Here is a 12,992-nt window from a genome sequence, read left to right as displayed (position 1 = left end):
TCGTACATTCGAAAAATAGTTTTGCCTTTTAATAAAAACAAAGGCTAGGCTTTTCGTGGAAACATAGTTAAGCACAGTTATGCTTCACACACAACAGAGGTTATGCTTTTCCCTTTTTGAAAAGTGCAATTGTGCTCCTCACAGAATCATGTGTTGTCATATCGTGGAAAAGCACCTTTTTCCAAGAAACAAAAAAAAAGTTTATCTTTTTCCTCCAAAACCTACAGAAACCCAGCCAAAAGCCGAAAAACTAATAGAAAAGAAAACATGTGTAGGAAAAATATCTCGAGGAGGCACCCAAGCTGCGACACCTTACGGCGGCTTGGCGTACCACTTGATGCGCTCGCAGTCGCAGGCCAAAGTGACATTTAGGCTCGTCGTAATGGTAATATTATAGACAGTATCATGCATGCCAACTAAGAAATTTTAATGAGGTGTCATAAAATTAAATGAAGAAAGAGAGGATTGAGTATCATATTATGATACCGTATCAAATTAAATGTTGTGCTACTATGTGTCATACATAACAATAAATAATATATCCTATGATACTATCATGCATATGATACTACTATGTGATACTCCCCATTACAAGTAGCCTTATGAGAATCCTGGAGAGAGTATCCCTTGAGTAGTTGCTTCCTTACTTCCCTGCAAAATTATAGAGAGAAACTATTTATTATGAAGGCTTATTGTGGGCTGCTGCATCTGCACAAGGTAGGCCCATGTGGATGACTACCGCCGTCCCAAGACACATTATGAAGGCTTATAGATAGACACTGCAAACGCCTTAGGCTGCTCATAGTGGGGAGTAACTTAGCCAAGTAACATGCACATGTTACTGGTCTATGTTACTACCTCCATAGTGGGTAGTAACATTTATGGGATGTCATATCAATTAGGATATAGACTCATTTTGTATTGGTATGTGTGATGTTACTGTAACATAGCTAGTTACCACAAGCACCTCTCTCCTCATTAACTCACTGCCACATAAGCAAATTTGCATTGTAATGTGTGATGTTACTACTATGTTACTCCCCACTATGGTCAGCCTTAGATCACAAGACAAAAACAAATAAGCAATCACCCATTTTTATTGAAATCTTCTTCGTCAATCATGCACAAACGCACAGGTTACAACATACACACAGGGAGGGATTAGATTAGGTTAGGATGAAGCTGGGATTAGATGGGGATGGCCCTGGAGACGCGCGGGTAGACGACCCTGGCCGGGTGTCCCATGATGCGGCGGCCCTTGCGGTGGCGGAACAGGTACACCACCGCGCCCACCGGCCACTCTACGACGCCGGTCACCACGAACGCCAGGAACCCCAGCGTCGGCCCGATGAACTTGCACCGGCACGGGTTCTCCCGCGTCCCGCACTGCACGCACGCCGGGAACGCCATGGCTATACCTTCCTGCTGAGTGCTGAACCTGTGCCCTGTCGGCCGAGCTCTTTGCTTCCAGTTATGGTGGACGGACGGACGAATGATCGATCTTGCTTTGCTGCTGTTGGTGATGGATGGAGGAGGCGTCGCGCCGGCAGGCCAATGTATAGAGGGTTAGCGCGGGGGGCGCGTGGCAGTGGTTATCCAAGTGGTTGGCTGCCGCGTTGCATACTTGCGCAGGAAAATATATCCCCAGCTCAGACGTGTCTCGTTTTGGTCCTTGGAGTTTTCTGGTGCTGCCCTCACGTATGGGATTCCTCCCGGGGGAAAGTGAAAGATATACTATTCGATGTAGTCGGCAATGTATTATTCTGTGCAGTCGGCATCTTCCTCCGGTCCCAAAAGTACGGGCGTCGGCAGAGTTATTGGTGGAGAGAGGAAGACCGAAAAAGAAAAGAAAATGGGGTAAGCCTTTCACGTGGTGGACTGATCGGACGCGTCCGTCAGCCTTTGTATCATTTTCATATTTAAGATGGGTATAAGGGTTCACGGATAGTCCGGACGTATAGGAACGATACTAAGGATCCGATTGCATTATATTTTTCCTTCTTTTTTCTGTCCGATCACTTACCGAATGCGTTTATAAACGTATAAAGGATCATTTGAAGGGTCCGACCGTGTATATGGTCTTAAATCACATTCAACCATACGTACAGTTTCTTTTCATGGCGCAATACGACGTGATCATGAGCTTCTACAATCACAACCTGGAAATCCTCAAACACTGACCGAACAATCCTGAAAGCATTGGACAACAAAATTAAAAGCAAACAGACACAAAATCAAAAGCAAACGGACATTAAACATCACCCAAAATATCATCATGTATAAGTTCATCGGACGTGATGCATAGATTTCTACAACTAAAACTATATAAACTATGTAAGGGGGGAGATCACCACTTCCTCGTCGGGCCCTTACCCCGAGGCCCTTATCCTTTTGGTCGCTGGCGCTAATGTAGCCATTTGCGTCCAAAAGGGTTCTGATCGTTGTCGTCAGGTGTGGCTGTCGTCGTCTTCATCATCGAGAGTCCCATCGTGCTCCGGTAGCTTGATAGCAAGCCAGACTGTCTTGGTGTTCTTCTGTCGAAGGTGTCAAGCGTCTATCTCCGCTGTCGTGGGGATCGATGGCAATGGTATGATGGAGGGGGTTTGGGAGGGGGGAGGGAAAGCCGGTGTCTCGACGGGCTCGCCGGTCCGCGAGATAAATATGAAACGAGGATGGGGCAAAAATGGACAAAAACTTACAAATATCTGTAATCCGTGTCCATGGATCAAGGATAGACGAAAACGGACATAAAAATGACAAATGTCCGTTTGTTACCGTGCGTTACCGTGCGCTGAGCCGGGTTTTTTTCCGAACGGACGTGATCGGACGATTTGGGATGAGTGTTAGAGTTGTCGTAAGTTTGAGTTGTGAAATCCCGCATGTAACTTCTTCCAAACATAACTACTAGTAGAACACACGTTCCGAGTATCAGAAAAGAAATCGTGCGTGTTAAAATATACATCGTCAGTCACACCCAAACTGGTACGAGCTCGAATCCAGCTCTGAAATTCATATGATTACACACACCAGCACAAACCAAGCAACGGCACGTACGTTTGCCTATATATTGAAAGTCACAATCAATACCATACAATACAAGCTGACGGATTAGATTAGGATGTGCTAATCTAATCTTCGTCAATCATGCACAAACGCACAGGTTATACAACATACACACAGGGAGGGATTAGATTAGATTAGATTAGATTAGGATGTGCTAGGGATTAGATGGGGATGGCCCTGGAGACGCGCGGGTAGACGACCCTGGCCGGGTGTCCCATGATGCGGCGGCCCTTGCGGTGGCGGAACAGGTAGACCGCCGCGCCCAGCGGCCACTCCACCACCCCGGTCACCACGAACGCCAGGAACCCCAGCGTCGGGCCGACCACCTTGCACCGGCACGGGTTGCTCCGCGTCCCGCACTGCACGCACCCAGGCACCGACGACGCCATGGCTGCTAGCCCCCGGAGAGTCCTTGCTCGAAGCTCAAGCCTGTCGTTTCGATCGAATGATTTTTGGTGGCTGATTGCTTGCTTGCTCGTTAAATTCTACTACCTCTGTGTTGTTGGTGATGATGGGATGGATGCATGGTGCCTGGCCGTCATCAGGCTATATAGAGGCAGGCTCTGCCCCCCCGGGACGCGTGGCCGGCTAGACAGGGCGTACGTGGAGCGCCGGTAACTGAGTCGTTTTGCTGAGTTTGGAGATGGAGAAGCGTCGAACGAATCCTGAGCTCACGCGTGTGGCCTTGCTGTTCGCTCCTTGGAGTTCTCGGGAACCTCCTCACGCCAGGCACATGCACTCCTTCCCCGGGAAAGACGAGCGGAAGGACACGTCCGCATCAGTCATCTATACTTTTATTAAACAACCGAACATTTTCTTCTCTAAACATACTCTGTCTAATGTATCCGCAACAACACAAAACAATTAGAGCCTCCTATGATCAGACTCACTCATTTAAATCTAACCGTTAATAAAACAACTAACCTCATCGAAGGTAACGTTTAGCAATTTACCGAAGCGGACGAAAACTCTGCCATCCGCACTCACGCCCGTGCCCTTCATCCACGGACGTCATCAGATACCAGCCAGAGGGATCGAATCAGAAGGGAGATCGAAGGTTTCAGGAGGGATCGGCAGAACTAGGGAAGGAGAGAAGAGAGAGGGGGCCGAGGGAAGAAAGGGGGTAAGACATCCACCAGTCACAGGGCCGATGAGTTTTCGACACATTGTGCGTGCTAAGTTACTGTTTGAAAGGACGTGTATGTCGCCTAGAGGGGGGGTGAATAGGCGCTTTAAAATAATTAAGGTTTAGGCTTGAACAAATACGGAATAAAACTAACGTTTAATATGTCAAGCACAAAACCTACAAACAACTAGGCTCACCTGTATGCACCAACAACTTATGCTAAGCAAGATAAACAACTAAGTGATAGCAAGATATATTACAATAAACAATATGTCTATCACAAAGTAAAATGCATAAGTAAAGGGTTCGGGTAAGAGATAACCGAGGCACGGGGAGACGATGATGTATCCCGAAGTTCACACCCTTGCGGATGCTAATGTCCGTTATAGCGGTGTGGAGGCACAATGCTCCCCAAGATGCCACTAAGGCCACCGTAATCTCCTCACGCCCTCGCACAATGCAAGATGTCGTGATTCCACTAAGGGACCCTTGAGAGCGGCCACCGAACCCGTACAAATGGCAAACCTTGGGGACGGTCACCGAACCCGTACACGTGGCAACCCTTGGGGTCGGTTACCGGTACCCGTACAAATTGCTCGGGGCTAGATCCAAGGGGTTCCCCTCACATAGAGGAGAAAGTGATTGGTGGAGATGTGGATCTAGATCTCCTCTCTCTTTTCCCTCAAGAACAAGCAAGAATCATTGGAGGGATTGAGAGTTAGCAAGCTCTAAGAATGTCAACAATGGAGGTAGAACAAGAGCTCAACGGATGAATAAAGCCAAGGGGGAAGAAGACCCCCTTTATATAGTGGGGGAAGGAATCAGACCATTACCCCCACTTACAGCCCGAGCCCAGCGGTACTACCGCTGGCTGCAGCGGTACTACCGCTGGCACTCCAGCGGTACTACCGCTGACCAGGGGCGGTACTACCGCCAGCTAGCGGTACTACCGCTGGCTGCAGCGGTACTACCGTTGGCACTCCAGCGGTACTACCGTTGGCACTCCAGCGGTACTACCGCTCGTCCCAGCGGTACTACCGCTGGGCCCCTAGTAGTGTAAAGGCACTACCACCGTCAAGAAAGTCTTCGCAAAAAGGTCCGACGCAGTACAACCGCAAAGATGACGGTACTAAAAACTTGGAGCGGTACTACCGCTGGCCAGGGGCGGTACTACCGCTGGACAGCGGTACTACCGCCAGCTCTAGCGGTACTACCGCTAGGGCCAGCGGTACTACCGCCAACTTGTTGGATTCAGGACGACAAGAGCTATCCAAACAGCGGCTAGAAATATTAAGACCATGCAGATAATGAAGATGCCAATGATATAGAGATGTGAGTCATCTATGAATGAAGAACCGGCAAAAACTCCAACATCAAAAACATCATAGTAGATGCATATGGACTCCGTTTTCGATGAACTCGAGCTTGTCACGAAGATGACCATAAGCTCTAAAACTCACAAAGAGAAACACCAAACAAGAACCAAGAAGTATGATGCAAGGATGCAAATGGTTTGAGCTCTCAACGAACGATACGATCAAGCTACTCACTTGAGAGCCCCCCTTGATAGTATAACAATCTATCCTAAACGAAAAACCTATCAAGGGCAAACCTATACCTTGCTCCTCGTCCTCTTGAGCTAGATGATGATGATCTTGGCTTCCTCAAGATGAACCACCTTTCTTGATTGTGTTGGCTTGATGAAGACTAGTTGATTGCTCCCCCATACTCACTATGGGTGAGCCACTCTTTAGCATATCTTCACAAGTCCATTGCCACCACAATGGACAGCAAGCTTCAAGCATGATATCTTCGTGCTGATCCACTTGAACTTGCACATCGCAATCTTGATGACGATCACAACTTGATGTCATACTTCATGGGTTGTATGAGATCTTCTCTTTGACGCAAGCCCATGGAAACACACCTAACCCCCACATAGAACTCTCATGAAGACCATGGGTTAGTACACAAACACGTAATGGACAATGCTTACCATACCATGGGATCACTTGATCCCTCTCGGTACATCTTGTACGCTTTGTGTGTCGATCATCTTGATTTACTCTTTGTCCGAGATCTTGATCAACCTTGTGTCTCTATGACCATTCTTTGGATAATACCTTGAATACCACCTTGGTCATCATATAAACTCCTTGAACCCAACATATGGACTTCAAGAAGTGCCTATGGACAAATCCTATAAATATAACTTAAGGCAACCATTAGTCCATAGGAATAGTCATCAATTACCAAAACCACATATGGAGATATATTCTCTAACACTGTTTTTGCTATTGCTGTTACAACTGCTATAAAACTGTTGTTATCGTTACCGTTACTGTTGCTACTGTTATCATTGATATTAAAACTATCACATTACTGAGCTACTGATCATTGTACCGTGCTACTGATTATTGTGCCGCGGTTACTAAATCTGCAAGTATGGTTGAATTGACAACTCAGCTGCTAATACCTGCAAATATTATTTGGCTCCCCTTGTGTAGAATATATTAATTTGGGTTGAATATTCTATCCTCAAACTTGTGGGTTATCACAGTGTAAAAAGTGGGTTATCACGATCTCATATACTTATGGGTTATCACGGTGTAAAAAGTGTTTCGTGGATATATTTAAAGTTTCTGCAATATTTAAAAATTTATAGGCTAGAGAACAATGCAAGAGGGGCCACAGGGAGGCGACAAGGCATTATGGCACGACCACCACCCTGGCCACGCCCTGTTGCCTAGTGGGCTTTTCATGTGGCTTCAGGTCTCCTCCTAAAGCTTACTGATCTTCTTTTGGTCCAGGAAAATCATAAAGAGGTTTTGTGTCAATTGGACTTTGTTTGGTACTGAAAACCTGAAAAACAAAAAACACGCAGAAAACAACAACTAGCACTAGGCACTGGGTTAATAGGTTAGTGCTTAAAAATAATACTAATTGGTGCATTATGATCTAAAAAGTATCTTAAGTTGATAATATAAAAGTATGGAATAATAAAAAAATTATAGATATATTTGAGACTTATCATCCGCCAAAGCATTAGTATGATCTGGTAACTGAGAAGACACATGTGTACCTGGAAGGATGGCACGTTTCAGCTGGGAAACTTGGAAGACCGGGTGGACTGAAACATCGGACGGTAGCTGGAGGCGATAATCGACGTCGTTGAGTTGTGCGATGAAAGCAAACGGTCCAAAAAACTTGAAGGCTAGCTTGTCGTTGGCCCGAGGATTGACCGATGTTTGGATGTAAGGCTGCAATTTAAGGTACACCTAGTCACCGACGTCAAACTGTCGAAAAGAGCGCTTCTTATCAGCCTGGGTCTTCATGTATTGTCAAGCACGGTTGTGGTGCCGCTATAGCAAATCTTGGACCACCGATCTCTCCTTGAGCCAATTTTGTAGAGCCGCCACTAATTAGCAAGATGAAGTGGCAGTAATCCTCCAGTTGCGCGGTTCATTCCCAGGTTCGATCCGTCGTACTTGAAAAGCTTGCGCCAAAAGTGTCTGGTGAAGACGGGGTCGCGGTCGGAGATGATCACTGGCGGCAATCCATGAAGTTTATATTTCTAGTTCATGTAGAGGAGCACCACCTTTGAAGTTGTGTAGGAATGTGCTAGCAGAAGAAAGTGGGCAAACTTGGTCCTTTTGTCAATGATCACCAGGAAGCAATTTTGCTTGTCGGACTATGGTAACCCATCCACGAAGTCCATTTTTCGAAAAGAAGACTTAGCCCCGGCCTCTGCATCGAGTGATGCATACAGCCATAGAGATCATCTCCCACGATTACTTGGGTATGGGTAAAGGCTCCAACAGTCCTCGTTGAATTGTCTAGTTTTGCTTGTTGGCGAATATGGCGAATCCTAACTAGTTATGCCGCAACGTGAATCGCTGCCGTCGTTGTTTTCTGTGGATCCGTGCAAGCGTGCCTCACCTGATCCCACCCAACAACCCGTATTCACATTTACTCAACGCCATACGCGATAGAAATACAGTCACATCGTATCTTCCTCGTTCTCTCGTTCCCCACCGCCCCTTCTCCTTCTCTTTCTCGTTCCCATCCCCATCTCTATCGAATCCGGCGCACCGCCGGCTCCCTCCGCCCCCACCATGGCCACCCACCGCTGGATCGCTTTTCCTCTTTGGCCTCGAGCCCTCTCCCCTGTGACGTGCTTCTTCACCAATAGGCAGTTGTTCTCCGCCCAAGGCTACTCCCTCTGTCGCCAGATCCGCCATTGAGGTAAGATGGAGCAGGGTAGCCGCCTCATCGCCATCGAGCCTCATGGTGAGAGGATGTTGGGCATCGACGAACAACAAACAACAGCATCACCACCACAGTGAGCAGCTCGGTGGTGGTGAGATCTATACATTAAGGCAGTGAGGAGTCGAGCGGCTCGGCGGCAAAGCTCAGACGCACACCTCCCGCAAGCACGCCTGTGTTCAAGAGTTGCACCTCATCTTCCCCATCTTTCTCAAAGGTAGCAGCAATTCGTCTCCTCTTTTTTTCTTGAATCGGATTTTTTTTTCTCAATCTTTCTATATGCATCTGGTTGTGTGTGATAGTGGCTTTTATGTGATTGTTTTTTCATCCAGCACACTTCGGAAGATGGATTGATTTTATTTTGCTTCCTCTCCTGCAGTTTTCGGCAAATGACTGCTCTTGTTTTGCCTCTCTTCATAACCAGGAAAACGGGGAAGATCTTGATGTAATTTTGTAATTCTTAGCTGAAATTTATTGGAACAAGGACCTTTATGATGGCCATCTCTGAAGAACGATCTAACAATACCTGAATATTTTCTAAAGAACTTTTGCAAAAAATACAATGGACTTTATAAAAACTACGAAGAACGTTCTAAGAAACAGAACTTTGTAACACGACTTTGTAGACATGTTGTCCGAACTTTGCCATAAATATTAAAGAACTTTTGAGAAAATGCTGACATGACTAATTATTTCTTTTGATTTTGTAAAGTTCTTTGGAACTTCCATTAGAGTTTGCCACAGCCATCTAAAAATTACTTTAGTATAATCCATTAGTTACTTCTCAGAATAATTTCGTTATTTCTTTAGTAACTAATAAACAACAATTAGTTAATGCATGTTTAATCATTTACTAACCATGTATTTAAATGGTGCATTATCCACTTAGGCCTTTGTGTCTGTCGTGTGGACAAAGAGGGTCCATGTGAGGTCAAATCAGTTGGAATACGCTATACACACGGGTGGTATCCCTGAGATGATGAAATACCATGCATGGCTGACACAGATGTGGGCCATGTTGATTTGACAACAGGCTGGATGTGTGGTGTGGATACAGGTTGTGCGCGCAATGAGTTAGGATAAATCCACGTCCCCTTGTTGGCAGATAGACTAGCAGCACACATACTGCTGAATGTGGGCCTTCATCTTTGGCCATGCAAAGAGGTGACAAATGCGCTTGTAGGTGACTGGTACACCAGAGTGTCTCCCATCAGAGCAAGTACAATAGAGCTGAGTCAGCTGGCTATAAGGAATAAACTAATATATTTTTGTTTAGTTAGAGGAAAGAGAAGAGGAGAGAGAAGGTAAGCGGGCTCTTAGCTAAGAGCCAGCTCTAGCACGTGCTCCTAGGCATTTTGTGAGTATGAAAGGTGGACCATATAATAAAGAAGTAGTACACTTTTGCAATGAATTATTGTACATATTGGCTATAAGGTGAGCTATAGATGACATGGCAATGGCTTATAGCCAGCAGCTGGCTATACTATTGTACTTGCTCTCAGGCGGTTGTGGAGTGCAGTCATGATGCGCTGCTGCAGCGAGGTGGACCCCCCCCCCCCAGCGAGATGCGGTCTTGAAATTGAAGCAACCCTTGTGTCAAGGTAAACCGTTCTTTGGGATCGGGACGAATTGCGAGATGTTCCAATAGGCGTTGGGCCTGGGGGTTGCTGTTGTACTAGACAGAATATATTCCATCCATGCTGGCTAACAAGATGTGACTGCCATAAGGACATCACTGGGTTGGGCGCGGGAGAGTGCATCTGCGGTTGTGTTTTTTGCCCCTCGTTTGTACTCCCTCCGTTCCTAAATATAAGACCTTCTAGAGATTACACTATAGACTACATACGGAGTAAAACGAGTGAATCTATACTCTAAAATATGTCTATATACATCACTATACACTAGTGGAAAACGGGCATTTGGCCTGGACCCTTTAGTCCCGGCCTCCCTCTAGGCCGGGACTAAAGGCCCGGCCACGTCGCCCCAAATCGCAATGCTGCCCACGAGGCTTTGGTCCCGGCCCGTAAGGAGCCTTTAGTCCCGGTTTGTGTCTCAAACCGGGACTGAAGGGCTACGCGGTGTGCAGCTCGCATGTGTGCCACCTTTAGTCCCGGTTTGTGTCTCAAACCGGGACTAAAGTCCTCTGCCTATATATAGCACGTCCCCCCTCTTCCCTCTTCCTTGCATTTTTCTTGGATGGAAGAGTGTGGGTGCGTGCTAGCTCTCCATTTTTTATGCACTAGAGGTTTTTGTTGAAATGTGTGTTAGAGCGATGCCGCTTCAGTTCACCGAACACAACTACGATATGAGATGCCCGAGCCACGCTTAAACCTCTTCCTCTTTATTTCTACTTATTCTAAAAGGTTAGCAACTATATTTCCTCGTTTAGACCGTGCGGTACTAATTTTTAGGATCGTGATTGTATTTGATATACTGTCGTATAACGCAGATGAGCCATCCATGGATGTACGGTGATCGATGCATAGACGCTTACAGAGAAGGCGTGCATTCTTTTCGAGATGCAGCCGATGCGAACAAGCATGGTGGTGGCTATATGTTTTGTCCATGTGTTGAATGTCGGAATGAGAAGGATTACACTTCCTCAAGAGTCATTCAGAGCCACCTGCTTCGGTCCGGTTTTATGTCGGGCTATAATGTTTGGACCAAGCAGGGAGAAAGAGGGGTTATGATGGAAGACGACGATGAAGAAGAAGAGAACGATGATGACAACTACCGATCTATGTTCCCTGAGTATGCGGATACCGATATGGAAGACAATGAAGAAGAAGATCAGGATGAAGAACGAGAACCAGATGAGCATGCTGATGATCTTGGCCGGGTCATTCCTGATGCACGGCGAGGTTGCGACACAGAAAAGGAGAGGTTGCAGTTCGAGCAGATGTTACAGGACCACAACAAATTGTTGTACCCAACTTGTGAAGATGGGCAGAAGAAGCTGGGTAGCACACTGGAATTGCTGAAGTGGAAGGCAGAGACCGGTGTGACTGACTCGTCATTCGAAAAGTTGTTGGTACTGATGAAGAAGATGCTTCCAAGAAAGAACGAATTGCCCGCCAGCATGTACGAAGCAAAGAAGCTTGTCTGCCCTCTAGGATTAGATGTGCAGAAGATACATGCATGCCCTAATGACTGCATCCTCTACCGCGGTGAGAAGTACGAGAATATGGATAAATGCCTGGTATGCACTGATTGCGGTATAAGATCAGAAAATATGACCTTGGTGATATTGAGGGCGAGCCACCCAGGAAGAGGGTTCCTGCCAAGGTGATGTGGTATGCTCCTATAATACCATGGTTGAAACGTCTGTTCAGAAATAAAGATCATGCGAAGTTGTTGCGATGGCACATGGAAGATCGTATGAAAGACGATAAGTTGAGGCACACCGCTGATGGTCGGCAGTGGAGAAAAATCGAGAGAGAGTTCCCGAGATTTGCAGCTGACGCAAGGAACTTATGGTTAGGTCTGAGTACAGATGGCATGAATCCTTTTGGGGAGCAGAGTTGCAGTCACAGCACCTGGCCCGTTACTCTATGTATCTACAACCTTCCTCCTTGGTTGTGCATGAAGCGGAAGTTCATTATGATGCCAGTGCTTATCCAAGGTCCAAAGCAACCCGGCAACGATATTGATGTGTACCTAAGGCCATTTGTTGATAAACTTTTACAGTTGTGGGCCGAACCAGGTGTACGTGTGTGGGACGAGCACAAACAAGAGGAATTTGACCTTCGAGCGTTGCTTTTCGTAACCATCAATGATTGGCCTGCTCTTAGTAACATTTCAGGACAGTCAAACAAGGGATACAATGCATGCGCGCACTGTTTGGATCAGACAGAAAGTATATATCTGGACAAATGTAGGAAGAATGTGTACCCGTACAATCGTCGTTTTCTTCCGCCCAAGCATCCCTTAAAGAAAAAAGGCAACCATTTCAATGGCAAGGCAGAACCCCGGGGGAAGCCTGTCATCCGTACTGGTGCTGAAGTATTTGATATGGTCAAAGATTTAAAAGTAATCTTTGGAAAGGGTCCTGGAAGCCAACCTGTTCCTAACGGCCCTGATAAGCGCGTACCCATGTGGAAGAAGAAATCTATATTTTGGAAGCTACCCTACTGGGAAGTCCATGAGGTCCGCTCGGCAATCGACGTGATGCACCTGAGGAAGAAGCTCTGCGTGAATATTCTAGGCTTCCTGGGCTTGTATGGGAAGTCAAAAGATACACCGGAAGCACGGGAGGACCAGGAACGTCATAAAGGAAGAGATGGCATGCATCCAGGGTAGTTTCAAGGGTGTGCCAGCTACGCTCTTACTAAGGAAGAGAAGGAAATCTTCTTTGAAGTCATTTTCAGTATCAAGGTCCCGACTGGCTTCTCGTCGAATATAAAGGGAATCATAAATATGAAAGACAAAAAATTCCAAAACCTAAAGTCTCATGACTGCCACGTGCTTATGATGCAATTGCTTCCGGTTGCATTGAGGGGAATTCTACCGGAAAATGTTCGCCTGGCAAATTGTGAAG

General features: G+C 46.4%; 2 protein-coding genes across 2 annotated transcripts; both read right to left on the bottom strand.

Moving 5' to 3' along the window:
• Positions 1–1,079: 1,079 nt before the first annotated feature.
• LOC123395899 lies at positions 1,080–1,621 on the bottom strand. The gene has a single exon (XM_045090925.1). The coding sequence runs from the start codon at positions 1,408–1,410 to the stop codon at positions 1,189–1,191; it is 222 nt and encodes a 73-aa protein (XP_044946860.1). The 5' UTR covers positions 1,411–1,621; the 3' UTR covers positions 1,080–1,188.
• Positions 1,622–3,201: 1,580 nt separating this feature from the next.
• Positions 3,202–3,693, bottom strand: LOC123397997. The gene has a single exon (XM_045092506.1). It carries the CDS (start codon positions 3,450–3,452, stop codon positions 3,225–3,227), a length of 228 nt encoding a protein of 75 aa, XP_044948441.1. The 5' UTR covers positions 3,453–3,693; the 3' UTR covers positions 3,202–3,224.
• Positions 3,694–12,992: the final 9,299 nt, after the last annotated feature.

The sequence above is a fragment of the Hordeum vulgare genome, chromosome 5H (assembly GCF_904849725.1).
Source record: "Hordeum vulgare subsp. vulgare chromosome 5H, MorexV3_pseudomolecules_assembly, whole genome shotgun sequence".
Lineage (NCBI taxonomy): Eukaryota > Viridiplantae > Streptophyta > Magnoliopsida > Poales > Poaceae > Hordeum > Hordeum vulgare.
The sequence above is the reverse complement of the archived record's forward strand: the minus strand, read 5'-3'. Positions and strand labels throughout refer to the sequence as shown.

What these genes read in the sequence shown, in the direction of transcription:
- LOC123395899 (XM_045090925.1), bottom strand. Translation starts at nt 1,410, where the DNA reads ATGGCGTTCCCGGCGTGCGTGCAGTGCGGGACGCGGGAGAACCCGTGC.
- LOC123397997 (XM_045092506.1), bottom strand. Translation starts at nt 3,452, where the DNA reads ATGGCGTCGTCGGTGCCTGGGTGCGTGCAGTGCGGGACGCGGAGCAAC.